The sequence below is a fragment of the Alosa pseudoharengus genome, unplaced genomic scaffold (genome assembly GCF_046254945.1).
Source record: "Alosa pseudoharengus isolate Yale_2024_CS ecotype anadromous, Long Island Sound unplaced genomic scaffold, YU_APseudo_1.1 YU_APseudo_1.1_scf_10, whole genome shotgun sequence".
Classification (NCBI taxonomy): Eukaryota; Metazoa; Chordata; class Actinopteri; order Clupeiformes; family Clupeidae; genus Alosa; species Alosa pseudoharengus.
This window is the reverse complement of record NW_027468565.1, coordinates 38,959,336-38,987,056: the sequence shown is the minus strand read 5'-3', so window position 1 is coordinate 38,987,056 and position 27,721 is coordinate 38,959,336. Positions and strand designations below refer to the sequence as shown.

General features: G+C 44.8%; 1 protein-coding gene across 1 annotated transcript; it reads left to right on the top strand.

Annotated features, from left to right (window-relative positions):
* Nucleotides 1–1,354: 1,354 nt before the first annotated feature.
* ppm1h (protein phosphatase, Mg2+/Mn2+ dependent, 1H) lies at nucleotides 1,355–27,721 on the top strand. Its single transcript, XM_076271545.1, has 10 exons — nucleotides 1,355–1,980; nucleotides 8,321–8,483; nucleotides 9,436–9,804; nucleotides 14,961–15,073; nucleotides 15,684–15,768; nucleotides 15,994–16,112; nucleotides 21,119–21,182; nucleotides 23,429–23,536; nucleotides 25,715–25,866; nucleotides 26,048–27,721. The coding sequence occupies exons 1-10, from the start codon at nucleotides 1,748–1,750 to the stop codon at nucleotides 26,193–26,195; spliced, it is 1,554 nt and encodes a 517-aa protein (XP_076127660.1). The 5' UTR covers nucleotides 1,355–1,747; the 3' UTR covers nucleotides 26,196–27,721.

Sequence of the window (27,721 nt, the reverse complement as noted above, 5' to 3'; positions counted from 1 at the left end):
CACTGCAACGCACGCAACTGTGTGTAGGAGCCGTAAAGGGCTTCAATTCTGCTGGCAATGTATTGCTCCCCAATGGTACTGTATATATGTTGCAGAACAACCAGTGGTCTTTTCAAGCAGAGGCGAGAATCTTTGCCGCCCTTTACCGGCCCTTGCAGGGTGAAGAAGATACATCATGCATTCAATGATATCATTCTTACGGGGCAAGACACCATGAGGGAGAGATGCTTCAGATGCTTCCATATAGGCCACATCTTCAAGTTCCTTGGATTTTGACCTTGTTCCATGACAAATCGCCATTGTTAATTTGTTCGTCAGTACTGGACATGCCAAACTTCAATTATGGTGAATGTGGGTTTTGTCACTGAATAAAAGCCACATCACATGAGACTGTTTTTTAGAAACAAAATTTCTTAACTTGTATGACACTTAAATTTTCTGCCAGTCGTGTGACACATTTCGATGAGAATCATGATTTGATTAAGTGTAGGAATGTTATTGTTTTTTGGGGGAAAAAAGGCATTTCGGTGACCTTTCACCTACAACTACGACTTTTCATTGTGCAAAGTACTCTAACATGTGGGATCATTAAATGGTCCAACATGAAAATATGTATATGTTGTAATAGGCCAAAAGTGGAAAAGCTGTGAAATATGGCAAGAAACACGCATTTTCAGGGTTAAAAAAGTAATTTTGGGTAGGGGGGGGGGTTTGGAAGAAATTTTTTTAAAAATTACACAGGAGTGCTTAAAACATCTTTTTGCATCAGGAAATCAGGGCTATTGTGGTATTTGGTATTAACACCCCCCCTACGATAAGTGCCCAAAAAGCGTTGCTATATGGCCGTCGAGGGGAGGGACTTGCCAAAAAGGACTTTGGTGGTACCAAAGATCCGCCTTAACAATCTTTGGTGGTACTAATGTAGTGGACGGTGGCCGAAAGCGCTGTGTGCCTCTTAGACTGATTGAAAACCCTCATTGAGGTTCATTTCTTCATCAGTCTCTACTTAACTTATAACTAATGTGTGATGATGCTCTATGCATTACAATTATGAGCATAGAAAATCTTGTTACAAAACTCTGTTTCAGAATGAAATGCTATTAGAAAACATATTTTGACTGACCATAATTAGGTCAATGAAAGCTCTGCAGTTTAAACGCATAACTTAGGAATACACTTCAACAACTCTTAGGTCTGTAGGCTCATTAGCGCTCTCTGAAGCCTGTGAGGACATTCATGAGTGCAGTACACAGGCTATTTACCGGCATAATATATTACTCAATCCCAGCTGAAACCATACCAGCATGATGATGACATGACTCAACAGTGTCAAATGTTCAAGGAACACAGGAAACAGCCAGTGTTAGCGGAGTCCTGCTGCACTCATACGCATGATTTCCAGAATGGAAGCAACCTGTCAACAAAACCTCTACCTAAAAGCACTGTTGGAACTTGGAGATGTCGCGGTTCTGTAGCTAGCCTACGAGATAAATTCCGAGAGAAGACATTGGTCTGACATTAAGCTGATCAGAGCAGTGGCTATGAGACCAAATCCCACAACAGGACTGTCACATGACTAAGCTCACCATTAGTTGTTTCCGTGTTCACTTGGGACTGTATGAAACTGTGAGGGGTGCCCATCTAGTCCGCGCAGTTGGATGGAACACTGTGCCAGCTGGGTGGGGGGTAAATTCGGAATAGGGAGACCACCACAATATACAGCGGGGGCGCACACTGTAGCGGGACCATGCTAACACGAGTGAAATCGGCCGTAGCCAATATAATGGGAGGCATCATGGCTGGTGGTACCAACGGCGATCATCTGGGCATCTCCGATTTACCGCTGAAATTTCCCTACATGAGACCGGAGTTTTTGGGTCTGTCACCTGACGAGATCGAGTGCTCCGCGGATCACATAGCGCGACCGATCCTCATCTTGAAAGAGACGAACAGATTGCCGTGGACTACAGGATATGCAGAGTAAGTGCTGCGTCCATGTTAAAGAAATAGGCTACAGCATCTCTAGCGTGTTTTCAGCTGTCTTATAAGCATGGCAGATGCTGACACTTAAAGGACAATTGCATAGGCTACAATGCTTTTGAAGCGACGTATTGCATTGTAGCCTATACGCATTCGTCCGCCACCATATAGGCTACAATTTAGGTCTCATGACGCGTCCTATTACAGGTTATGCAGTAACAAATGCACGGGGTAAACTTGGAATAAAATAGTCTAAACATGTCTTTTGATTCCAGTACACAGTCGCTTTGATAGCCCTGTTCTACCTGGTTACCAGTTCATCCAATCACAGCAACCTAACCTATAGAAGGCCGTTTAGATGATGGGTAGCCTAAATAAAACAATGCGAAGCTCGAAAGAAAGGATTGAAGGATATTCATCAGTCAATTGATTTTCGGCGAGGGAAACTCGCTTGAGAAAAACATTGTTAGTTTTATTCGCCTTGCACGTCAGTCCACATCTGAAAACGCGTTGGAAAAGTCAGTCCTCCTTTCCTCGCGCAATAAGGACAAGCCACGTCACAGCAGATGAGTGAAAAATGGTTTGACGTGTTCGAGAAATCTTCGAGATAAATCGTAGGCCTAATCTCAACTGGTTTAACTATATGTCTACCCTGTTTACTCTTTATATAAGATTGTATAGAAATTAGTTGTCTTTACCTTTTAATTATTTAGTCTGGTCATGCAGCATATTTGAGGTCCAGTTTGATGTATTTCCCGTTCATTAGCCTAATTACACACCGGGCAACTAATGACTGCTGGTGTTGCGACGATCTTTAATCATGAACATTGTATTCAGAAACGTGTAGGCCTACTGATGTGTAGGCTAGGCTATGCTATTGGTGTCCATCTGTACCTGTGCTGTAGGCTAACTTAAAGGGCAGTGAATAAAACAAAGTTAGGCTACTTCAAAAATGTATGAAACTAGTAGTATAAGAAATGTCCATTTCCCCACATTAGTACATGGTACACTTACAGTATACAGTAGCCTATAATACATCACTGTCATAGACTTGGAAAGGTGATTTTTCAGTATAGTCACTCACTTCCCAGTCCTGGTTTTGCAGTAGATGGTGTTTAGTGGTTATGTGGATGTGTAGTCATGCAGCTGAATAAAGAAAGCCTCTTCTCATGCAGCCATGGCAGTGAACTAACTTAAAACAGCTGAACTGCTTGGTGTCCTGTGGGTACAAAGCACATTCAGTCCCCTAGATAGTCCGATAAAATGTCAACATTGACATCAGCACATGGCAGCATAGTGTTTCGGCCCTTTACAAACTGTGCCCAACAGCCATTCTGTGGCGCTGGCTTTACTTCTCCACATTCAATACACTTCTTGTTGAATTGAAAGTGATTCTGGTCCGTGGGAATCTGCACCCTGTGCTTTGTGGAGTGTGCACCAGGCCTCGGTGGCTTTAAGCAGTGTTGTCATTTTGTCAACAGCTGGCTCTCCAGCTGGTGGACTCGAGAAACACCCCTCTGAGTCACTGTCCAGGAGAGGCACAGCCAGGGATTAACCACAGCTGCTTATTCCTGCAGGAAGATAAGCTGAAAACCATGATAAGGAATTGCTTTTTGTCATCAGCCATGCTTGCTTACACACACACACACACACCACACACCACACACACACACACACACACACACACACTCTGGCATTTATTGCCATATAGGCTCCAGTGGTAGATAAATTAGGATGGTTCTGCCGTATTCAGTAACGTCATGTTGACAAACAGCAAATGACAACAAAGTGTCTGTGCATGTGGAGATGTTAGATGTAAACGGTCAATTATGATGTTCCGCACATTACATCTGCAGTTCAGCGCTTCTGCATTTCCTGAGGGACTAATGGATAAATCCATAAATCTCTGTCAGTAAAACACTTTGTGTGTACAACTGAAATGACCTTTTCTTATCACAAAGCAGACTGCAGAACTTTGAACTTTGAAAAAATATTTTCTACACGGGCTGAGTCTAGTACAGTAAGATACCTTTGCACTGTACGACTATTGGGGTTAACATATACATGTAATCATTTAAAAAACATTGTCAGCCATTAAAAATGATCAGTCATAGAAATCACTCAAGTTACAGTAAGGTAATGGTCTGAATTTCTCTACCTTTGCTGACTGTCCAAGATTTTTATAATCTCATAAAATATCCATAATTTCTTAGCTGAGCTAAGCAAGTTGGGTGCAACAATGTGTCAGAGCTTCTTCGAAGAATGGCTCCAACATACAGACACAGATACAGAAAATACACACAAGAATGGCTCCAACATACAGACACAGATATAGAAAATACACACAAGAATGGCTACAACATACAGACACAGATACAGAAAATACACACAAATGCAATGCATTTGTTTGTTTACTATTATGAGAAATGTCACTCAGCCTGATTGACATTTAATGATTAATGTAGTAGTTTATTCACTTTGGCATGTGCTGTTTTTGCCCAAGTGAAGCACAGTCCAAAGCTTCACTCAGAAACAGTGGTTGTATGGTCCAGCGTAGTGTGAAATCTCAACAGATATTAACACATGCCCAAAGTCAAGTCCACTCTCAAACACAGAGCCTTTCAGTGAATTCATTTAGTAAATACTCAGAACACATCATCCATGCCAAATGCCTTGATGTGTGTGTTGACCCAGGGTAATTTGTTTACCATCCCAGACGGGTATTCCGCAGGTGAAAGGGGGTCTCTCTGCCAGTGCCTTTGGCTGAGCCGGATTTTGTTTGCTCTATTTCATCTGCCAGTGAAGTAATGAGTTGGCTTCGATCACAGCGTAGAAGATACAAGGCTCTTTCAATACTAACAGCCGGACATGCCTCTGGCAGGGGCTGCCGGGGGGCCAAGTAGTGTTACTTTTGAAAATGTTGTCAGGCATTGGCCTTCACAGTGCTCCCCCATACGCTACTTTACTGTTGGACGCAGTGTGTATTAGTTTAGGTTCTCTCTTGTTTGAATTTACTTTCAGTTCTGCCTTAGTCTGGGTTTCATGTTGATTCCAATGTAATTGTGTTACTGCCCCTCTGGCACGTGATCTCATCTCAGCATGTCATGGCTCTTCAACCCCTTTCCCCATACACACTCCTAGTTTCCCCATACACACTCCTAGTCTCCCCATACACACTCCTAGTTTCCCCATACACACTCCTAGTTTCCCCATACACACTCCTAGTTAGCTTGCCTCCAGGACAAACAATCTGCACTCAGCTGTACCATCCGAGGACAGAAAGGGCATCAGTTTAAGATGTCAGACCAAGACAAATTAAGGATTACAGTCAAAGTCTTTCCCATTCCTGTACTCACAAGGGTATTGCTGCTCCTCTCACCCGAGGCACGTCACATGTGTACACTGCAAATGTTGGGGATGGCTGTCTGCAGTCTGTAGTCTCTCAGTCATGAACGCTGATAGGCCTGTGCACAGGGGGAACAGTATAGGCATTCTGTCCTGCTTTCACTTCCTCTCTGTTGACCAGGAGCAGAAGTGTTTTGTTGTTTTCTCCTAACAGTAGGTTAGTTGAATCTTTTGTGGTTGCCTAGTTACTTGTTAGTGTGGAGTATTCAGTAAACATCCAGAGTATAAGTAAATGTGAGTGAGCTTGAAATCGGTTTAGTTCACAAGGGCACACATTGGATTGGAAATATAGAGAATAGTTTCTTTAATCTAATAAAACCAATGAATTGATGGATGAGTTGTTTTTGCCAGTATTGTTGTGGTGAGATTGTAACAAATCTAGCCTGGGAATACCCATATGAGCCTGCAGGTCTGTCTGGCCAAGAGGCCTTTGAAGCTCGTTTCCAATGTCACAAGGGCACGCAAATACAATCGCTAATCCGGCATGGACGTGTATTTCTTTGGAATTCAGTAAACAACTGCATTAATAACCTTCGTTTACAAGATTGTTGCACTTCTGAAACTATTTGGCAAGAGTTTAATGCACCAATTTAAGTTTCATGTCACTGCTAGTTACGCCCCTACTGGAATGCAACCTGTCCACACCCACTCTCAGTTCCAATGGAGAAGGTCTGCATGCTAACCAGACTCTAACAAATCATGTTTTCAAACATAACTTCATGATCTTTATTTCTTTGGGTATTTGATAGTTGTCCAAAGTTGATTATAGCTTCACAAAGTGCACTGAGAGATTAGTGATCCTGTGAGTGCCTTCTGTGTCACACAGCCTGAAGCGGGATGATGTGACATTAATGGCATCCTGTGACCTGTATTGTCCAGTTCTGCTCTGATATTTGATTGACATATCTGTGTTGTGACCCGTGTAAGGACAAAAGTCACATCGACTTCGGTGTTAACAAGTACAGAACCATGGCTTTGTGGTCTTTGAAATGTTAAGAGGCTGTCGCTCTCTTGAGAAATAGTATTAGCCAATGCACAATTCTTTCTTATTACAGTAGGTGAAGTCGTGTAGGTAGGAGAGTAGAATAAAACTCACTGTCACATTATCAGTCATGGCATCATCATAACCTCCTATTTTTTCATATTAGTCTCAGTGTTTTGCACACAAGCGATGGAATGAGGTTAAGTGTATCAGGGCATGAAGTCTAGGACTCTATCTGACCATGGGCTGAGACTGAGAGAAGGGCCTTATATCTTCCTACACTTCCCTCTCTCCATGCTGAGTAATGTCAATAAGCATGGCATTGTCTCTCGCTCTCTCCCCTGGGTCTCTGTCTCCTACCTTAGCTTTCATTGGTAGTCGACCTATGATGACTCTGTCTCTGGGCGAAAGAGAAAGCAGCAGGTATCTGGGTTCAGTAGTAAGCCAGGACACTTGACACAGAACACAAATCTCCACCATCACAAACACCCCCAGCACACACACACACACACACACACACACACACACAAAGAAAGCTGGGGCCAACAGATCAATTAAAAGGTAGCCATGGAGACCAGTGCTGCTCTCCGTTTCATGACCAGCATTAATTAGATGAAAGACTAAATTGCCTTCATCCTGTTTGCTATGACTAATTAGAAGCCCTGGGCAGCCACCCATAGAGAAGGCAGCCAATCATCCCGTGGTGAGCTTCACCCTCTTCCTGGATATGCGCTACATAGAACGTTGAGGGTTCTGAGCACTGTCATCGCTGCTTCATCATCAATGCAGTATCTGAAAGGGTAATTAAAAGCTTGTGTCTATGTGAGATTATTTAAAAAGCAAGGAATTTGAAACAGCATCAAAGCTGTTCTTTGAGTTAGTTAATTAATTACATACATACATTGTATTCATTTCTGTTTACATGTATTAAAGCAACACCAAAGAACTTTTCCTCTGTCTCACGCACGCTATTTGTTTATCCAGCACTGACTTTGCAAATAACGATGTCAGACAAGGTAGAATATGCTGCTTGATTTTATGAAAGTACGATGTATTGCGACATCAGATGCAAGTCAAATTTGTAGTTTCTTATGTCTCATTCCATCGAACTACAGATCCGCTACCCGATCTGGCAAACTTACATAGTGCCTTTATAGCCGATAGAGGGCCACGAAGTGAATGCAGAAGTGCCGTTCACCCTGTTACGAGTTGATTAACCACTGAAACGATTTTGGAAACATTATTTTAAGGTACAAAAAACTCTTTGGTGTTGCTTTAAAGGAACACGCCAACATTTTGGGCAATTAGCTTATTAGCACTGCAACTTGGGCGGAGTGATATGCATGAAGCACCTGAAAAGCTCCAGTTTTACTTCTGCAAATCCCAAATAGCAGTGCTTCGCCTGAATGAGAATATAGTTCTAAGTATGTATATTCTTATAAAATCGCTGTGTCTAATTTTACATTGGTATTTGTACTTATTGTAATTATACTAGTCACAACAGTTAAATAGGAAAATGTTAAAGTTCTGTTGTCACTTTGGGGACCTATAGGCTAGTTGGTTCTGAACACCTCAATGAACTATGCTAAGCTAGGCTAACGGTGGGTGCGTCAGGCTGAGTTACTGCACGCACAGAGAGGAGAAGGGTATGTAACATCTTATCTAACTCTCGGGGAGACAGCGAATAAGCTCATTTCCAAAAATGTTTTCCCAAAATTTCCCATGCGCGCATGCACGGTCAGACACGGCCATGGTGGCCAATTGAATCAGCCCACAATAAATAGTATCATACTTTATACATGCTACATGTTTAGAAACCCCAATGATTGCAATAATTGCACTTAAAAATGCATGTGGTGTAGGTCATTATGCTGAGTGCTGTCTGTTAGTGATTTTGTTAGTATCAGGAAGTGAAGTGGTGGGCTGAATGATGAGTGTGCTGTGGTTATTCAGGGTGATCAATGCAGGGAAGAGTGCTCTGAACGAGGACCAGGCCTGCTGTGAAGTTGTGGCCCTGAAGAGGAGGCCAGCCCCCTCCACCCCCAGCCACACCCCGACCACCCACAGGCGCTCATCCCTGCCCAACGGCGAGGGTCTGGGGCTCCGAGAGAGCGCTGTAAGTACTGCTCCACACCCCCCCCCCCCCCCCAAGGCCTTACTGCCGCTTACTGCCCTTTTTCCCCCATTTGTGTTGCTTCGCTTTGTTTCTCTCACTCCATGAGCTTGTTTGGCATCTGTCAGCTGTCTCAACAACAACCCATTTCAGCTCCCCATGGCTATGCTATTCGAAACCAGGTCAACCAGTTTGTGCACAGAGTAGCCCGCCACATTTTTCTGCCATGTCATCATGCATGGTGCTTTCGACATTTGTCAGTTAACATTTGATGTTCCCTCTGTATAACTGTCAGGTAGCATATATGTTACTACTACTGTACTATTGACAAACATGCAAGAATTGTGTGTAAGAATTGCATTTTAGTGTAACTGGCCATATAGTAGTAACCTGACTCTCGCCAGATGAATTTCGTTCCGCCTAGCTCCACTCACATCCATCTGGGATCGCTTCCGTTGGGAGTGATTTCAGCACAAGATTGTATGGTAGAGCCAATCAGGACGCAGGGCGGGAGTTTCATAGATCTGACGTAGCGTAGAAGCGTCTGTGAGATGTCACGGGTTGGCTTCGATGTGAGTGGTTGAAGTAGCACGTCAATAGATGACGGACAAGTGGCTTATCAAATCATATACAAGGATTTTTTGATAAGGCCCAGCCTTCTGAAGTACCACTCCAATGGATCGATCCCATGAAATTCATCTGGCGAGAGTCAGGTTAATATAGTAGACCATCTGAAATTCTTCTTCTAACTGCTTCTAACTGCTTTATTTTAGCTTAATTTCATTGAACCTCTGAGAAGAGAAGATATGCTGTGTATATTTTATACAATTTCCCAAAGAACATACTTATGTAGTGCCGGACAAAATGTACAATTTTCTGGAAACACCTGATTAGAAGAGCCTGGTGACCCAGTAAGAGGTTGTAATGACGTGTCTACGTGCCTGGCCATGCGCAGGACTCCGAGGGGCTCGTGCTGCACTACTGGGGCCTGTTTGACGGGCACGCGGGCTCGGGCGCTGCCGTGGTGGCCTCGCGCCTGCTGCACCACCACATCCAGCTGCACCTGCAGGAGGTGCAGGACATCCTGCGCAACCCCGCCGTCCTGCCCACCACCTGCTTCGGCGAGGAGCCCAACCACCACCAGCACCACCAGCACCTGTCCCCAGGGGGCGCTCAGCGGGCCCTCACCCGGGCCGCCTCGCTCCGCGGGGCCTCAGGGGCCCCCGGCTCCCCCAGCACGCCGGCCCCACGCTTCTTCACGGAGAAGAAGGTCCAGCACGAGAGCCTGGTCATTGGTGCCATAGAAAACGCTTTCAAAGACATGGTGAGTGCATAGGACCTGCTGGCCCCCCTAAGACCAACGAGGACTAAAGCAGGCATACAAAGTCTTGTGGTGATTCTTATCAATTCATTATTTACAACAAAAACATGTTACATTTATGTACATTGATGTTTACATTTAGATTTACAGTGAGAGGGTACTACAGTGTCAGTAGCTTACAATGAAAGAGTCACTACAACCATCATCAATGTCACACCCACACCGGGCTGAGGCATGAGCGCCATTTTGCACCACATACCACCATTAAAGCCATTAAAGGGATATTCCACCATTTGGGGAAATACACTCGTTTTCCACCTCCCCTTGAGTTACCGGTAAACAATTGAGTTTTACCTTTCCCCAGTTCATCCAGCCGTTCTCTGAGTCTGACAGTAACACTTTTAGCTCCAGCTCATTGGTTCAGATTAGACCGTTAGCTTATAGGAGAGATGCTAATGGTCTAATCTGATTCAATGAGCTGGAGCAGACTCAGAGAACGGCTGGATGAACTGGGGAAAGGTAAAACTCAATTGTTTAACTTAAGGGGAGGTGGAAAACTAAAGTATTTTCCCAAATGGTGGAATATCCCTTGAAAGCTTAGTATTATTAATAGGACATTAAAGCCATTAAAGCTTGGTATTATTAAAGCCATTAAAGCTTGGTATTATTAATGGGACTTTTAGTTCTCTTTTTGTTCAGTTGACAGGAACTCAAACGATGTTAAATTAACAAATAAATAGATTAGCCTTGTCTGACCTGTTCTCTAAGGCGTGAGAATGAGAATCATGCATCACTTAATGATACTTTTTTGGGAGGAAGCAATAGAATTCTGCTTTTGCTGTCACCATTGTCGCAGAGCAGTGTATAAATGACTTGCATAAGTCAGGGCTGGGGCCTCCGTGGTGTAATGATCATTACTGAGAGTGCAGAGGCATGGGGAAGCAGGGGACCTTTGCTATCCTCAGCGTCATTATCAAATCATTTAGCATCATTAAGTGCAGTAATCTCAGCACTAGCCAGACCCCACTTCACATATTCTTTATTTTTACGAGATGTGTTTGGGCACATCATAAGACCCCGCCTCTGACTTGTTTGAAAAGGCCAGTAGATCCCTAAATGAGTAGCCACAGTGAGGCAATTTGCCCCATACGCCTGGGCTAATCCGTAACATGCCACTACTCCACCGGGACAGGTAACATATGGTGCATCCACTGCTGCGGAGCAGTACGCCATCACCATCAGGGGACTCTGGACGTTAGCTCCCAGTCAGGACCACTTTAGTGATGGCCTCTAGTGGTTGCTGCCCTGTTCCAGACAGGGCGTAAACTATCAGTGACGTGGTGAGAATCTAATCTACTATAATACTGAAGGGATTTGGGTTTAATCTCATAAGGCAGCAATTACTTTATTAACCAGTGGGGTAGTTAGGACCCTTTTTAACTGTGGGGCACTTGGAACCGTATTTAGCAGTGCAACAGAATAGGACCCTATTCAACAGTGGGGCACCTGGAACATTAACACTGGGGCAGTTACAAACCTGATTTAACAGTATGGCCAAAGATCCTTGAGTCGCTTCAACCCTAGTCTCTGGTGGGGCGCTTAGAACCTTACTTCAGGCTGTCTCATGTGCCAGAATAATAATATAGTGGTGTGTGTGTGTGTGTCTGCGTGTGTGTGTCTGTGTGTGTGTGTGTGTGTTTACGTGTGTGTGTCCATATTAGTGTACATCCTTGTGTGACTTGGCATTCAGAGCTGGGGTATACATTTTCTTCTAAAATGTGCTCTCATCAGTAACATTTAGTCAAAGTTCTTTTTTTGTATCGGTATATATGGAGCATGGTACACAACTGACGATGCTAAGAAGGCATGTTATTGACACAGTGTACCATAATATGCAAAATGCTAAATGTTTAACCAATTAAGCAGCATTGCTGTGTCACACCACTAGGTGGCAGCATGCTACAACTCGTATCATGCTGCAGACCCATCCTTAGTTTAACTGTACTCGGTGTGGCATATGATTCTGCAGCTCTGAACCATTTGTCTGATTGAGGAAATGTGCTGCCTTGGTTCCCTGAGCCATCTTGTGCTCTTTATCAAGCACACATTGCCACATATTCATCAGTTTACTCTGCCTGAGTTGCTCAGATAAGATAGCAGAAGCGTGCCATGAAATTATGCACTGCATTGTGTTGTCGTGTATGTGCTGTATCTAATCAAAAGCATAACAAAAATGTAACTTAAGCATTAGATAATATGTATAAGCACTAAAGTTGATCAGATGTATGACATTCTACAACAGACAAACAGTTACAGTAAAAGGAAACCATAAATCAAATAAAACCATTAATCATAATGATGGTGTGTAGAGGTGGAGTGTCTGGTGGGCAGCATGAAAGAGTCGATTTGCCACTCTCTCTCCTCACTGCAGGAGATTTCATGAAATTGGACCTGGTTGCTTCTCACATTCTGCTCCCGTTCCTCCCTCCCTCCCTCCCTCTCTCACTCTCTCTCTTCTCTCTCTCTCTCTTCTCTCTCTCTCTCGCGGTCTTTCCCTGCACCTGCACCACAGACAGCATGGAAATGTGAACAGACTCACTCACAAGCCATCTTTTTTACCCTGTGTAGTCACACCTCAGCTTATCCAGGCTGCCTCCGTTCTCTGCGCCCTTTTCGTGCCCTTGACGTGACTGTCTCCTCCCCCCTCCCCCTCCCCACACATCCTCCACCCACCCACTCGCTCTTCTTCATGTTCTGAAGATGGAGCTGCTTTGGCTCTTTGTTCTTGCTCCTCACCTCTCCATTCTCCAGGTGCCTAATCACAAGCGCCGCTCCCCTGATGGCAGCCGTGGCTGCCGACTGTCAGGAACGCTTCGGTGGGCGCAGACTTTCTGGTAGAAAAAAAAAAACGGGTGTCTGGAAGTTCAGCCGCTTATCTTATCACTGATGCCGGTATTATGGGTTTGTTGCTGACGTGAATCGGTCCATTCCCGTCTAAGAGACTTGTTTTCTTGTGTTTTCTTGTCTCTCTTTTTTTCCGTATTTTACCCTTTTTCTTTTTATAGAGAAGCTGCCTCAGTCAGATAAAGACTGGCCAACGTGCAGACATCAAATATGGTCTGTGTGTGTGTGTGTGTGTGTGTGTGTGTGTGTATGTGTGTGTGTGTGTGTGTGTGTGTGTGTGTATCCGCCTTATCGCCATCCTTGTTTGTGTACACTAGTGGAGAATGGTGAGATTCCAGGCCTCGTCCTTCTGCAACACAGATTGGAGTGAAAAGCACCCCCCCTCCAAGCCTTCCTCCTGCACCCCCCCTCCTGCACCCCCCCTCCAAGCCTTCCTCCTGCACCCCTCCTCCAAGCCTTCCTCCTGCACCCCCCCTCCTGCACCACCCTCCAAGCCTCCCTTTTGCACCATGGCACGGACACATCAGTGACCCTGTGTGAACTGCTGCACTTGTAAAATCTCCAAAAACTTTACAAGACACTTCCTATTGTGTCTTATACTGGCACACAGGAAACAAGAGAGGGAATTTATTCTCTTGTAACTGAGGTCGTTATATCACATGAGTCCATAAAAAGCAGCCGTGGCCTACTGGTTAGCGTTTCGGACTTGTAATCGGAGGGTTGCCGGTTCGAACCCTGACCAGTAGGCACGGCTGAAGTGCCCTTGAGCAAGGCACCTAACTCACTGCGCCTGGATTAGTGTGTGCTTCACCTCACTGTGTGTTCACTGTGTGCTGAGTGTGTTTCACTAATTAACGGATTGGGATAAATGCAGAGACCAAATTTCCCTCAGGGGATCAAAAGAGTATATATACTTAAACTTATATATACTTATACTAAAGCACCTCTCAAACCAATTAAAGGGCTACACCCATGCACTGCAGGATTTGTTGAATCTGTAGATATTTAGTGAGGTTGTTACAGGTCCTTGAATGCTCGGGTAAAGTAAATTATATAACAGGCTGAACATGGCTTTCATGTTGTGGCACACTGCAAGGGGAGATGGTTCAGCGGCTAGCTCTGCTACCTTTGCAGTGTGAGGGAGCTGAGTGCAGCGGCTAGCTCTGCTACCTTTGCAGTGTGAGGGAGCTGAGTGCTGAATGCTGTAAATGGTGCGTGTGGCTGTGTTTATAATTTAGAGCATTTGTGGCATAGAGTTGTCCCAAGGCAACAGAGAACTCTCTGCTCTGACCTGTGAGTGTGTGTGTGTGTGTGTGTGTGTGTGTGTGTGTGTGTGTGTGTGTGTGTGTGTGTGTGTGTGTGTGTAGATGTTGGCAGAGGGAGAGGAGAGGTGGAGAATGTATCAGGATAAAGTCGGTATTGGGACTTTGCCACTTCTTCCTTACATGCGCATGCATTGACACATACACACACACACACACACACACTCTCTCACACACACTCACACACTCACACACACTCACACGCCCACAGTCTTGTTATCAGTGAGCTGATGAGCAACCAAGCAGATGGCAAAGTCGCCACATGATGAGACCTCACTGAGACTGCCTGCCATCACCTCTTGTCACAAACACTAGGTAGTAATTCTGTGGCTTGGGAACCAGAGACCCTTAAGACTAACACATTTTCAGTAGAGACAAGCAATTCTTTTGTATGGAACATGAGAAAAACCATTGATCCCTTTGTCTACAATACAATCCTGTACATGGAAAAACCATCGATCCCTTTGTCTACAATACAATCCTGTACATGAAAAACGGCATTCTGGCTCAGTTCTACTTTACATGTAATTCTGTTGTATGTTCTATATAGTAGTGCCTCATTGAATTTAATGCCAACTTTGTAATTAATTCTGTGGTTGATCAATTATTCAACTCATTAATTAACATAATGGATTTTTAATAAATTCTTGGATTAATTAACATAATTAATGGGTTTAATTATATACTTTGGCTATGGTTTTTCCTTTTTAAAACTCTAGGACACGGTTGTTATGGGCTTTTGCCTGTCCATTGACCATTTATCGCATATTGATTTATGAAGGCATGGTAATTGTAACAAATGATCTAATATACTGTATATTTTTTAATCCATGTTCTTCAGAAGAACCATACATCATCATATCATCTCTCTTTAATATTAGCAGAATGTTTTATTTTTTTTGCATAAAATGATTGCTATGTTTTACCCCACAGGATGGCCAGATCGAGCGAGAGAAGGCCGTGTACAACATCTCAGGCGGCTGCACAGCTCTGGCAGTGGTGCATCTGCTGGGCAAGCTCTATGTGGCCAATGCTGGAGACAGCAGGTAAGAACGTGGGAGCTCATGGTAGGGTCTCTGTGAAGCTGCCAAATTGGGGAAGATAAACATCACATATCTATGTTTATGACAAAGTTGCATAAATCTCTGTAGGAAATTTGTGTGGGCGATATGGCCTTTGAATACGTTGTAATGATGTAGCTTATCAGTGAGCAGATGTCTCTACTAGTCCTGACAGAGATGAGTAAATGTCTTGTAAAACACCGTTGAACTTGTTTGTGAACATGAAGCAGCAAAACGTTCCTTCTTAAAATGTATGTATCTTCCTCAGTATGGTCAAGATCTTTTGGTATTGCATGCAGACAGGCCTCCAGCCAACGAGTCCCGCTTACGTAACTACTGTAAATATAAACCTAAAGGCTAAATACCACCCAGTTTCTCCCCCTCAGACCACACCGGAATAGAAGAGCCTCTGTTTAAAGAAGGACATTCTTCACTTGAAGCACAACATAAACGTTGTTTTGAAAGCACCATTCATACAGTACATGTTTCAATCGCCCTTTCGGATTTGTGTTTGTGTGCCCATCTGAAAGCATTGCACATCCATAACGTATGCCCTCTGTTCACCCATAACGTATGCCCTCTGTTTACCTGCCAGGGCCATCATCGTCCGCAACGGCGAGATCGTCCCCATGTCGACAGAGTTCACCCCGGAGACAGAGCGGCAGAGGCTCCAGTTTCTGGTGAGGCTGCTGTCAGTTCCTATTGAGTCAGGATTAGCCCCACCACACCACTCAGTCACTGCATCTAACAACAGAACAGAACCAGGCTGATGGGGCAGGGTTGTGTCAGGAAGAGGGATTCTGTAACTCCCATGTCTGAAGGCACAGGAAGCTGGAATCACCTCTCTCTCTCTCTCTCTCTCTCTCTCTCTCTCTCTCTCTTTGTTTTGCTGTTGTTTTGGACAGGGTTTCATGCAGCCTCACTTGCTGGGCAACGAGTTTACGTATCTGGAGTTCCCTAGACGGGTGCAGAGGAAGGAGGTGGGGAAGAGAATGCTCTACAGGGACTTCACCATGAATGGATGGTGAGTCCTGCTTCTTTACGCACGGCAACGCCGTCTATGAAGAAACCTCTGAGTCACGGCCCTGCAGCCTACGTGGAAACACCACCGGTGTGGTGATCGCTGTCCGTCTATCTCCGCTGGTACAAAGGAAGTTATGAAGGAGGGTGCAAGCCATCAGCGGAGGCACATCTCAATCGAAGTCCACACAAATCACAAGGCCAAAATATAATCTTTTCAACCTGTGTTTTGCTCAGAGTACTTGGTGATTGGTGCATTATCTATAACAGGCTTTTTGAATTGTTGTAATAGACAAATAGACCATTTTAATTGGAATTCTTTTAAAACAACAACCCTCCATCTCACTGCTATGTGTATCTCTTTTTACCCGAGTTCTTGCGAGAGCACAATTTTAATTTGCTCAGCTAGTCACTCATAATGATGCTTATTACCCATGCCCTTGGAGCCGACGATCACCAATCACATCGGTGTATCTGATATAGGCGGGCAAGAGGCGAGCTAAACAAGAGCTAATCCTGGGGCAGCTGTGGCCTACTGGTTAGCGCTTCGGACTTGTAACTGGAGGGTTGCCGGTTCGAACCCCGACCAGTAGGGACAGCTGAAGTGTTCATGAGCAAGGCAACTAACCCCTCACTGCTCCCCGAGCGCCGCTGTTGTTGCAGGCAGCTCACTGATTAGTGTGTGCTTCACCTCACTGTGTGTTCACTGTGTGCTGAGTGTGTTTCACTAATTCATGGATTGGGATAAATGCAGAGACCAAATTTCCCTCACGGGATCAAAAGAGTATACCGGTATATACTTATTCTTATACTTTTGAACAGAAGACGATGATATTTTCAAATGCATGCTTGGTGCCGCCCCTTGAGTTGGGCCATTTTCATTACTCATAGCCAGACCTTAAATCTTTCTAGATATGGGTCTGGATTTCCAGGCTAATCTCTTTTGGCCTTACTGGATCAACTGTAAGATAGCAGCTACTCAAAGTGTCAGCTCTGCTGTAATTGCTGGAGCTGATTATAACACAAAAAGTGTGGAAAATGATCAGGCCGTAATCCACATGGTGTCCGCTGTTTCGCAGTGGGAGAGACAGGGTGTCGGATTGCAGCGGAGATAGCGAGATGTGTGCAGAAGGGTCAGTGCCGCTCATTAACGTGTCCAGCATGGGAGACGATGAGAGGGCGGCGGCGAGGGCTCGCGAGTGATGAATTATCAAACACGTTCCCCCCCAAGGGGTCACTCTTCATGAAGGAGGAGCCGGGCTTTGGAGACGGATTGGCCAGACCAGATGGGCTGAAAGCTTTGTGTACACTGGAGGTCCCACTGAAGACAGCGGTACGAGACAGATGTTCATGGAAATGTGTGTGAGAGTGTCACTCGGTCAGTTAGTCGGCCGCGGCGTGTGTGAGAGTGTCACTCGGTCGGTTAGTCGGCCGCGGCATGTTTGTCTTGAATGCTGGGCAGATCTCAGAACCGTGTTCTGATTGATGTTCGGCATTAAAACAGCTTTCTGTTCTGCAAATGTTAGGTTGTGTGTGTGTGTGTGTGTGTGTGTGTATATTATAAGACAGAATGTGTGTGTGTGTGTGTGTGTGCGTGTCTACTGGCTTGTCTGTGTGTGTGATGGCGCACCTCTGGGACGTGATGGAGCCCACAGTCTAATTAAGAATGCAGAACCGTGTGCCTCTGGCTTCTCTTTTCCTCCCCCACCTTCCTCCACTTCCCCTCCATCACCGTCTATCTGTCTCTTTCTTTCCCTCTCTCCATCTCACTCTCTTCTGTCCTTCCTCCCCATGTCTCTGTGTCATTCTCTTTCTTTCTCCACCCCTTCCCTCTCCCAAGCTAATCACTCTTTTCTTGTTTCTTTCTCTCTCATCCACCTTTTTTTGTCTTTATCTCTCATAAGCTCATTCTCTCTCCTCCCTTCTTCTTGTGCTCCTCTCTCTCTCTCCCCCCCCTCTCTCTCTTTCCCCCTCTCTCTCTCTCCGCCTGTTTCCCCTGACCCAGCTGCCTCTGAAATTCGCAGTGCAGATGGGGGGTTGTTGCGAGTGGCAGCCTCTGCTGTCTGGGGGCCGTGTTAAATTGATGGATGCTCTGCAGTGGGCATGTTCTGTAAGTTCAAACGCCACGGCGGCCTGTGGCTGGGCCAGCTGCCAGCATCTGAGTTACGATCCCTCTCCTCCTCCGTCTCTATCTCTCCACTCCTCCTCCTTTCCTCCTCCTCTCCTCCTCCTTTCCTCACACTCTCTGGAACAAAGAGGCGCTCTGTAGTCGTACGGCAGTATGCAGCATCACCACCACCCAAGTCATTATCTCCATCCATGCCACCATCTCCATCAGATCTAGTCTTGTGCCAGGCGACCATGCTGGGGTAGTGCCAGGCGACCATGCTGGGGTAGTGCCAGGCGACCATGCTGGGGTAGTGCCAGGCGACCATGCTGGGGTAGTGCCAGGCGACCATGCTGGGGTAGCTGGGGTAGCTGGGGTAGCTGGGGTAGCTGGGGTAGTTGGGGTAGCTGGGGTAGTTGGGGTAGCTGGGGTAGTTGGGGTAGCTGGGGTAGCTGGGGTAGTTGGGGTAGCTGGGGTAGCTGGGGTAGCTGGGGTAGCTGGGGTAGTGCCAGACGGCCATGCTGGGGTAGCTGGGGTAGCTGGGGTAGCTGGGGTAGCTGGGGTAGTGCCATGCTGGGGTAGCTGGGGTAGCTGGGGTAGCTGGGGTAGCTGGGGTAGTGCCATGCTGGGGTAGCTGGGGTAGCTGGGGTAGATGGGGTAGCTGGGGTAGCTGGGGTAGCTGGGGTAGTGCCAGACGGCCATGCTGGGGTAGCTGGGGTAGCTGGGGTAGCTGGGGTAGCTGGGGTAGCTGGGGTAGCTGGGGTAGCTGGGGTAGCTGGGGGTAGGGCTTGAGATGGATTGCGTTTCAAAATGGCCGTCATCATTTTTCGCTCTGCCGCGGTGTCCTCCGTGCTTTTGCTGTTTATTTTTACACTGTTGGCGCAGTCCTTTCTACAATCTTTTTCGCTCCGTGTTGTCATGTACAACCGTAGAAGTAGAGGTGCACCAAACCATCGTGCTCCTTCAGTGTTGTCTGTAGCTGAGGGGTGTGAGATGAAGTCGCCGTACCAACTGCACACTACCTTGTCTACCTTTAACGGGTATGTCGTTAGAACCATGCGGGTACTCATCAAAAATGTATACCGGTCAGAGGAGAAGAGTGTCCATAGAGGTGTCAAGTGGAGCGGCTAGATAGGCATAATGTGAACATAATGTGATGTGAAGCCTGAGCGATGCTACTCTTCTGAGTTCCCAAGGGTCCCCCTGTCCTGGGGCTGCCCCCTCTGAGAGCCTGAGAGACGACTCGGATCTCGCTCTGGTGGCCCCGCTCTGGTGCCATCATGTCTCCGTGTAGGGGATCTAGCTCTGTGGTAACATAATTATCGCCTCAAAAGCTTGGGCTTGGCTGGGGCGCCTACAGTGTGTAGATGCAGTGGAAGTATGATGCAGAAGGTCCACTACTAGAAATGAATGACAGAAATGACAAAGACAGAAATTTGGACATGGGAACTGGGACAAGTTAGGGACAAATTGTTTGTACTTTCCCTAGGACCATGTCAGTGTCGACAATCTAAGCGTTTGTGAGATTTTTAATGGGATACTCGAGAGAAAGGAAAAATATAAAGTTTTTGATGGTTGAATGAGTCAACATGATCAAGTAGATTATAAAATCAGGGGAATTGCTAGGCAGTTAGAAAGCCCAAAATGAGTAATCAAGTACTACAGTAATTACCCATGTGTAAGCCACATTGTGTATAAACCGCAGGACAGTGTTTTATGCCATTTTAAAAAACAAAACCATGTAATAACCTCACAGGTGTATTAGCCGCAGTTCTCAATAGCCCAATGAATCAGAACCAGATTGTGCTTTTGTGTGATTTTGGACCGAGCTCTTGAGGTGGAGCCTGGATCCTGTGTTGAGCGCGACCCAAAAGTGGGCCTCGATGTGTGCTTTTGGACCGAGCTTCCTGCCACGACTGCGGCTCCGACAGCCTGAAAATGCTGAGTGCGAAACAGCACCTGGTGAGAGAGCATATGGGCACCTCACGGTGGAAGCAGGCAGTTATCTGCACATTTCTCTCCAAAGCTCCACTAATTCCCCCCTTGTGACAAGACTGAGAAAAAAATATCTCATGTTACACATTTGGAAGATTTAGGAAAACTCTCACTCTCATGGTGAATGTCTGATGCTCTCAGTTAGCTTTGTTGACAGCAACATACTTGATTTTACACAAAGAATGCTGTTAAGTGGTCACATACATGTAACATGTCAACGCGAGTCTCTTCTATATCTCCTTTGGCTATATAAAGAGCTGTTTCTGTATGCACTGTTTCCACATTTACTCCCAGTTGGTGACTGCTGAATAATTCACATTGGAGTGCGCTTAAAGATTCCTCTGAGCAATTACTATGGTCCGCCCTGCTTGTTGCTATATAGCACGTCTTTTAGTTGCACAACTGGCTTACATCACAGGTCCCTAGTTCTCAGTAAACAGACCTGTGCTTTCCACAGTATTCCACAGTTATCCTCAAATAATGTTCCCTTTGTAGGTAGCACACTTACCAATGTAGCAGGCATCTACAAAAACATACATTACAAAACAATAAAAACCTAAACAATACTTCTTTAACTAGTGCTGTGTAGATTAGAGGGTTAGCGGGTCTGTTTACCTCAATAGAGCTGTAATCTCTACCTTAAACTTATTTGTCTGGGCACAGCCAAGTGATAAAAATCATGCGTTCAACAAAGTCCTTACAATCCCTGACTGTAGCTACCAGCACCACTGTTTTTTCTACTGTGGTAGAATAGTTCACATGGCTTTTCCACTACAAAGGCTTTGTGGAACCCTACTCCTCCAGTGACCAATCTCTCACCTTCTTGTGAAGTCGTGGAGCAATTTCCCGAGAGCATGTGTGTCTGCCATAAAGCAAAAACCCATTACAGTCTCCTCTCTTCTGTGCAGGGCATATAAAACCATAGAAGACGACGACCTGAAGTTTCCTTTAATATACGGGGAAGGCAAGAAGGTAAGAAATTGTGCCCTAATAACAATTATTCCTGTGGCCTTGCGGGGTATTTGACTGAGACTAAAGTCCAGTAATTTCCATTTGTCAGCTTCTGACATTTACAGTCTGTTACACAATGCAGCCCCAAGAAAGACCATGTTCTATTCATAACTTAAATAATATAGCCTACCCTTTCGGTTACAAGCATATGAAACATGTGTATTAGTACTTAATGTGTGAATGCAGTTACAGTAGAAAAAAATCAGAGGCGCACTCAAGGGCTTGATTCTAATACACATTTGTATTGAGAGCCGAGGTTTTTTCCCAGTTTTTTGTCTAGACTTGTTGAAAAAACCTCGGCTCTCAATACAAATTTGTATTAGAATCAAGCCCTTGAGTGCGCCTCTGATTTTTTTCTACTGTACTCAACCTTTGGAGTTCACGCACCAGGCAAAACATCACAAACTTAAGGCGCAGACGCCGATTCGCCATTGAATGCAGTTACAAGCATATGAAACGTGTATTAGTACTTAATGTGTGATAGATATTACATACTATATATTCATTACTCTGTAAAATGTTTGTTAATGATCATGACTAGGCTTCGTTTGACTGAAAGTCATTGCTGTTTGTGTCGAGTAAGAGGTTTGTTGACTGGGCTGGAGGATCAGGAGGAAGCACTCAAAGCTAGTGTGTGGTGTCCAGAGATGAGCTGAAACATGACCTGAAGGAGCACTGGCTTTTACCCCCCCTCCTTAATAATACCCCCCCTCCTTAATAATACCCCCCCTCCTTAATAATACCCCCCCTCCTTATAATACGCCCTCGTCATCGCGTCCATCTGTTTAAAGTAATGCTGACAGACGAATGGCAAATCGGAGACAGTGGGCTTCGTGTCAGACTGGTGGCGGAGGCGCTTCAAAGCCTGACTACGAGGGCGAAAAAACTGGAAATATTAATAAAAAAATGTGCGCTGCTGGGCCTAACAATTAATCCCCAGATATGTCTCCTTGTCTCCTTGTCTCCTTGTCTCCTTGTCTGCCTGAGGAGCGCCACACTCCCACATCTATCTCCTCCTCGGTGCTGGTTCCAGCACTCCTCGAAGTGCACTCCTGATTCCTCCCCCTCTCCCGCACACCACTTTTATGATTCCATTTCAAGTAGACCAGTGCGCCTCAGCGGTAGACAGCTGTTTCAGATGTGTGTAGACAGAGAGGGGTAAAAAAGGAATCGGGAGTTACATGTGCAAACGAGGTCGACTTCTGAGTAGCTGCAGCACTGAGGAATGACACCGTATAGGCAGACAGCTGGAAAAGTTGTTTTTAATGGGGTGACACTTCTGTTAGATATCTTCTGCATTTGTGTAAATGTTTCTTAGTGCTTTTCATCAAGCTGTAATTCAATCTAAAATATGTAAAAAAATGTATGGTAGCATTTCTCAGGAAGTAATTTTATATGTATATAAAAAATGATTTATGAAATCTTATAAATATATATGGAGCATATGGTGGAGACTCATCCATGAGGTCATGCATATCTTATGTACTTCATGCTATGTGCAAGTGCCACAAATTATCTTCATTATGGCTTTTGAGTTCCCATAATGGATCATGCAAAGAAGTCATTAGGGTTTTGGTTTCAGTCAGATCTAGCAGACTTTAATGCCACATTTCAGTCGCATCACCTCTAGTGGTACTTTTATATGTTTTTTTCTCATGAAGCTCTCCTAATAGAGTGTGTGGTATTTTCCAGAATTATTTATATTAATAAATATATTAAGTATATTAAGACTAATGATTTTTACTGGAGATTTGTATGCACCTCCATCCATAACAGAAAGCAAGTGAAAGCACAGGGTTAATGATTAGTGTAAACACTGTGAAGCTGTGCATACCACTCAAAACTCTCCAGATGCTGTTGCTTTGATGGAACTTGGGGTGACCACAGAGCCTGTGTCTACTCACCAAAAAAGTCAAAACAAGCATTTGCATGCACCTGTATGGTTTTTCTCAGACAAGAACATGTTGACATAGCGGGCATGTTAGATCAATTAAGGTTCTACTCGTGAGACCCACATGAGAAACTGGAACCCTGAAACCATCTCAGTGGAGTCCTAAGGCACAAAGTGATCAGACAGGCATGTCCACTGCACTAGCAGCCAACACATAGGTCATGTAGGTCACCCTTACTCCTGGTAGAATTGAATTAAATTTCAAACTTGGACTGTGCGCCTACGTTGATTTGCCACATGTGTGTTTTCCACTCAGGCACGTGTACTGGCTACTATCGGTGTAACCCGGGGCCTCGGCGATCATGACCTGAAAGTGCACGACTCCAACATCTACATCAAACCTTTCCTCTCCTGCTGTCCAGAGGTACTACACACACGCTAGTGTACCGTCTCATACATTATACATAAAGACCCGTTTGTAATGGCAGCTAGTCTCATGGAGCCAGACGTATATCATAACATCCAACTGGAGGCCGCCGGGGGAGAATTTGGTCTGAGTGTGGGTGGGAGCGATTAGCTTTAATCCAGACCTGTTCTGGACATCATGAAGGACGAAATCAAAGAAGTCAGATTTAGATTCAGGGGAGAACTTCAGAAAACAGCATGGGCTAATTGTCTAGTTTGTTTTGGAGAGTAAGACAGAATAACTTGTCACAAAGAGCTGAGCTTATGAGCTTACTAGCCCTTGTTTGCCCTTATCTTGCTCAAAATGCCTGGGTGCAAAGCACAACCCCTGCAATCTGATCCTGAAGCAACGCATTTAATATTCCCTAGAAAAGTGTTCTGGCTTTCCTTCTTGTCTGTCTGCCCCCCCAGACATCTTTATGTTCAGTCCACTTATTCTCAGCATCAAAGCAAAATACAAAGAGGTTTTCTTATTACTGTGGGCCGACCTAACTAGCAATACGTGTTAAATAAAACCTATAAATAAGCTGTCCACTTAAAGCTGTCCACATTAAAGCCAAATACATATTCAGTATAATCTAACCTATAATCTAATCTCAATGTGATGCACATTATTTTTTAATGAAATGGAGAAAGCAATGTTATTTAGCATGTGTCATTACATATAACAGGTGTCTGAATGTCTCTGGGCCTCAAGGGCCATCGTGAGATGATAAATGTTATGACAATGTGGTAAGTATGGCATTGTGTATCAACACAAGCTGAGACAAACCCAACCACTTACTTCTTGAAAGTGACCTCCTTTTAATCTGCCTTTAATCAAAAATTCCACAAACGGAATACTCCCCCCAGCCCCCAAACACCCAGCCGCCCTCCCAGACCATCACCCTCCACGAGCACGACCACGAGCTGCACAGTCAGGGTGTGCGTTCCCAATCACCGTGGCTCTGATTTCTCCAACAGCTCTCTTGATCTTTTATTCACTCTGCTCAGAGTTCAGACACAGTTCAGCTTGCAGTCAAGTCTCTTCTCGGATTTATGCATAGACACTTCTCTCGCTCTCTCTCTCTCTTTCTCACTCTCTCCTTTCCTTTGAACTTCTCTCCCTGAGCCATCCAGCGTTATATCTCTGTGCAGCTCTCTCTAAATATGCTTTCACTGTGCGACTGTATGGCGCGGTAATAAGATGTGGATCGCAACGGTTGAACTAGGGGTCAGAGTCTCGACTTGTAGTGCATGCTGTTGAAAAGTTTGCAGCTCCGAATAGGAGGCTAGAGACTGTGAGTTCTTCTGTAATGTGTGGAGGTGATAAAAAAGTCCTCCCCAGTCGGAGTAGGTGTTGCTCTGCACAAGTTGTCTCCACAGCTTATCAGAGAAGCTCTACAGGCTCTTTAACCCCCCCCCCCGGGGTGTGGCGGTACTTTCCATAGCGGAGGGGAACTGCCGTGCGTCGCAGAGCTGACGAGCACTTTGTCAGCGCAAGGCATCCATTTCAGTGTTTGTGGCAGAGTGTCACTGTAGCAGGGGAAAATCAATGGCTCTGCGTGTGTGAAGGTGACTTGGGTAGAGTGGGAGGCTCATGAGTGGAGGGGGTGGGGTGGGGCAGGGCGGGGGGATGAAATAGTGGACGCGTTTGTGGTCACCGCCATCACTAACGGGTGAAGCAAGTGCCAGCCAAGCAGAAAAGAGGTCATGGCAGAAGGCGTGAGTTAACGCATCACACCCACGTTAGGGACTCTGAATAAGGTATAGAGGAATGCAAACTACTTAAATGAAGATGCAGGACAGTCCATTGAAGAGCTTTATGATTTTTGTTAATAACCAGTAAAAAAAAGAAACCAAAAACAAACAAAAGAGACCAAAATCTTTCAAAAACAGATATCAGATCTTCAAGATATCAGATATCTTCAATTATTAATGTTGTTTATTTAGGGTTAGCTGTAGTTTATTGTCTTCATTACAAAGTTGATGCCCCTGTCCATTAAATTCTCATCGATCAACAAAGCATATGTGTAAAAATATCCAACCCAATCTTGAAATGTCTTGGATTTTCTTGACACTTTGTAGACACTATATGCCCTTTCACAAAGGCTGCTTCAGTTCCCTCACATCTTGGCAATAACTGACCTTTCCAAAGGTGAAGGTGTATCCCCTCACCCAGTTTGAGCACGGAGCGGATGATGTGTTGGTACTGGCCACCGATGGCCTGTGGGATGTCCTCTCCAACCAGGAAGTGGCTGAGGCTGTCACCTGTTTCCTTGGTAACTGTGACCCAGATGATCAGAACAGGCAAGTTTCCTCCAACACAGCGAATGACATTACTACAGTGAACACTGCACTCTTTGGTTTATCTGTTATATTAAAAAAAGAAAGTGACAGTAAATCTTTGTAAGGACACATAATTAAATCTTCCTCATATTTTTCAACTGTGTGGTGATGTGTTGTTATTTTGTGTAAATGTGTTTCCCAGATATACCATGGCAGCTCAGGATCTGGTGATGAGAGCACGAGGAGTGCTTAGAGACAGGGGCTGGAGGATAGCTAATGACCGCCTGGGTTCTGGGGATGACATCTCTGTGTACATCATCCCACTCCTACATGGGAACAGGCAAACCTAGCCAACGTGGACTCAGGGGCGTTGAATTAGTGGCCTCGTGTTCTGGGAAATCCTGAGGCATTGATGATTGTTTGAGTCTCTGAGGGCCGACAGATCCAATCCACTGACAAGGATACAAACTGTCAACCATCAACACCCCATCGGTAAAGGTAACAAACAATTTTGTTTGTGGAAATGGAAGATCTCAGGATGCAAGAGACCCTCTTCAGTGCCACCATTTTGTAGTTTGGATTCAAAAGCTGCTGATGAACATTGTACATTGTTTGCCATTTTTATCCCAGGACTTGTACTGTCTTTGGGATGCCCTAAGAGAGTTTATGAGCATGCCAAAGTATTGGCTATTCTTTGACTTTAGTTGGGGCTATATTTATTTATTTTGAAAGTTAATACAGGATTGTTAAATAAACATTCTTAACATATAGTTTTATTGTCAAAAGATTAGATTTAAATGTGAAAACATCTGTCGTTTCCTCAGATAGCTTAAGTAAATGTGCGAAAGATTCTTTTAAATCTCCTGTTTTATGGAGAGTTTGTACAGACATTAAATAGACTAATCAGAGTTGCTTACAAGTCATCAAGATGGTCTTCCCTCAGCAGCCAGACTGTTCTCTCTCTCCAAGTAAGAGTGGCCATCTGCCATGTGTACATTTCCACCGACTCCAACCTAAACAGAGCTGTCAGACTCCCGGTATTCTGTTATACTATGGGTCTCATTTGGAGAGAGAGGGCTCAATGCTCCCTTGAGGTGCAGGGGAGTGGTGATTAAGCTGTGTATACTTACCAGTGCACTGCAAGTGGAACTGCTTAAACCATTACCCTTATTCGCATGTTGCGAAAGAACAATATTCCGTTTCAGCATTGGTAACTGGCAGTTTGGGTGCCTTTGCACGTTTAAATATTTGGACATTAATTGCCTGAATCAGAAACACCATAACAATTGGAGTATGCATCAGCTTCTTATGCAGTCCAAGTCATTTTGAAGTGACTAAAGAGAGAGTTAGAAGCTTATATTTACGATGCCAGTGGTAATCTAGTGCTCCATCAGACAGTACAAATAGTCAGTATTCTTCTCAGCATGAAGTACTGTTGCATGATTGTGTTGCTCCAATATATAAGTACATAGTATGAGGCCCGGTTTTTAAAAAAACATAATCTATTTGCATTAGTGTACCGTATAGATCAATCCCTGTGTAGTTTATTGAGGTTTATGTTTCATTACTCAGAACAAGATAACAATGGGTGTTAAATGCCTCAACGCCTCAGTATTATGTTTTACCATTGATGTTATGCAAGATGTTTTTAATGTAATTCACACAGAGCAAATAGCAAATTGTTTCAGATTCAGAAGTTCACATGCAATTAGCTTTAGTCCATGACCTGATATACTTGTTATCTCACAACAGAAATGTAAGAGCTGAGTAAAACATTAATACATGTCATTCCTCCTGACAAGTTTCAGAAGGTACAATTTGTGCATACCATACCAGCACATTCTGTGCAAAGTAATAAATTCTTCCCCCAACTATC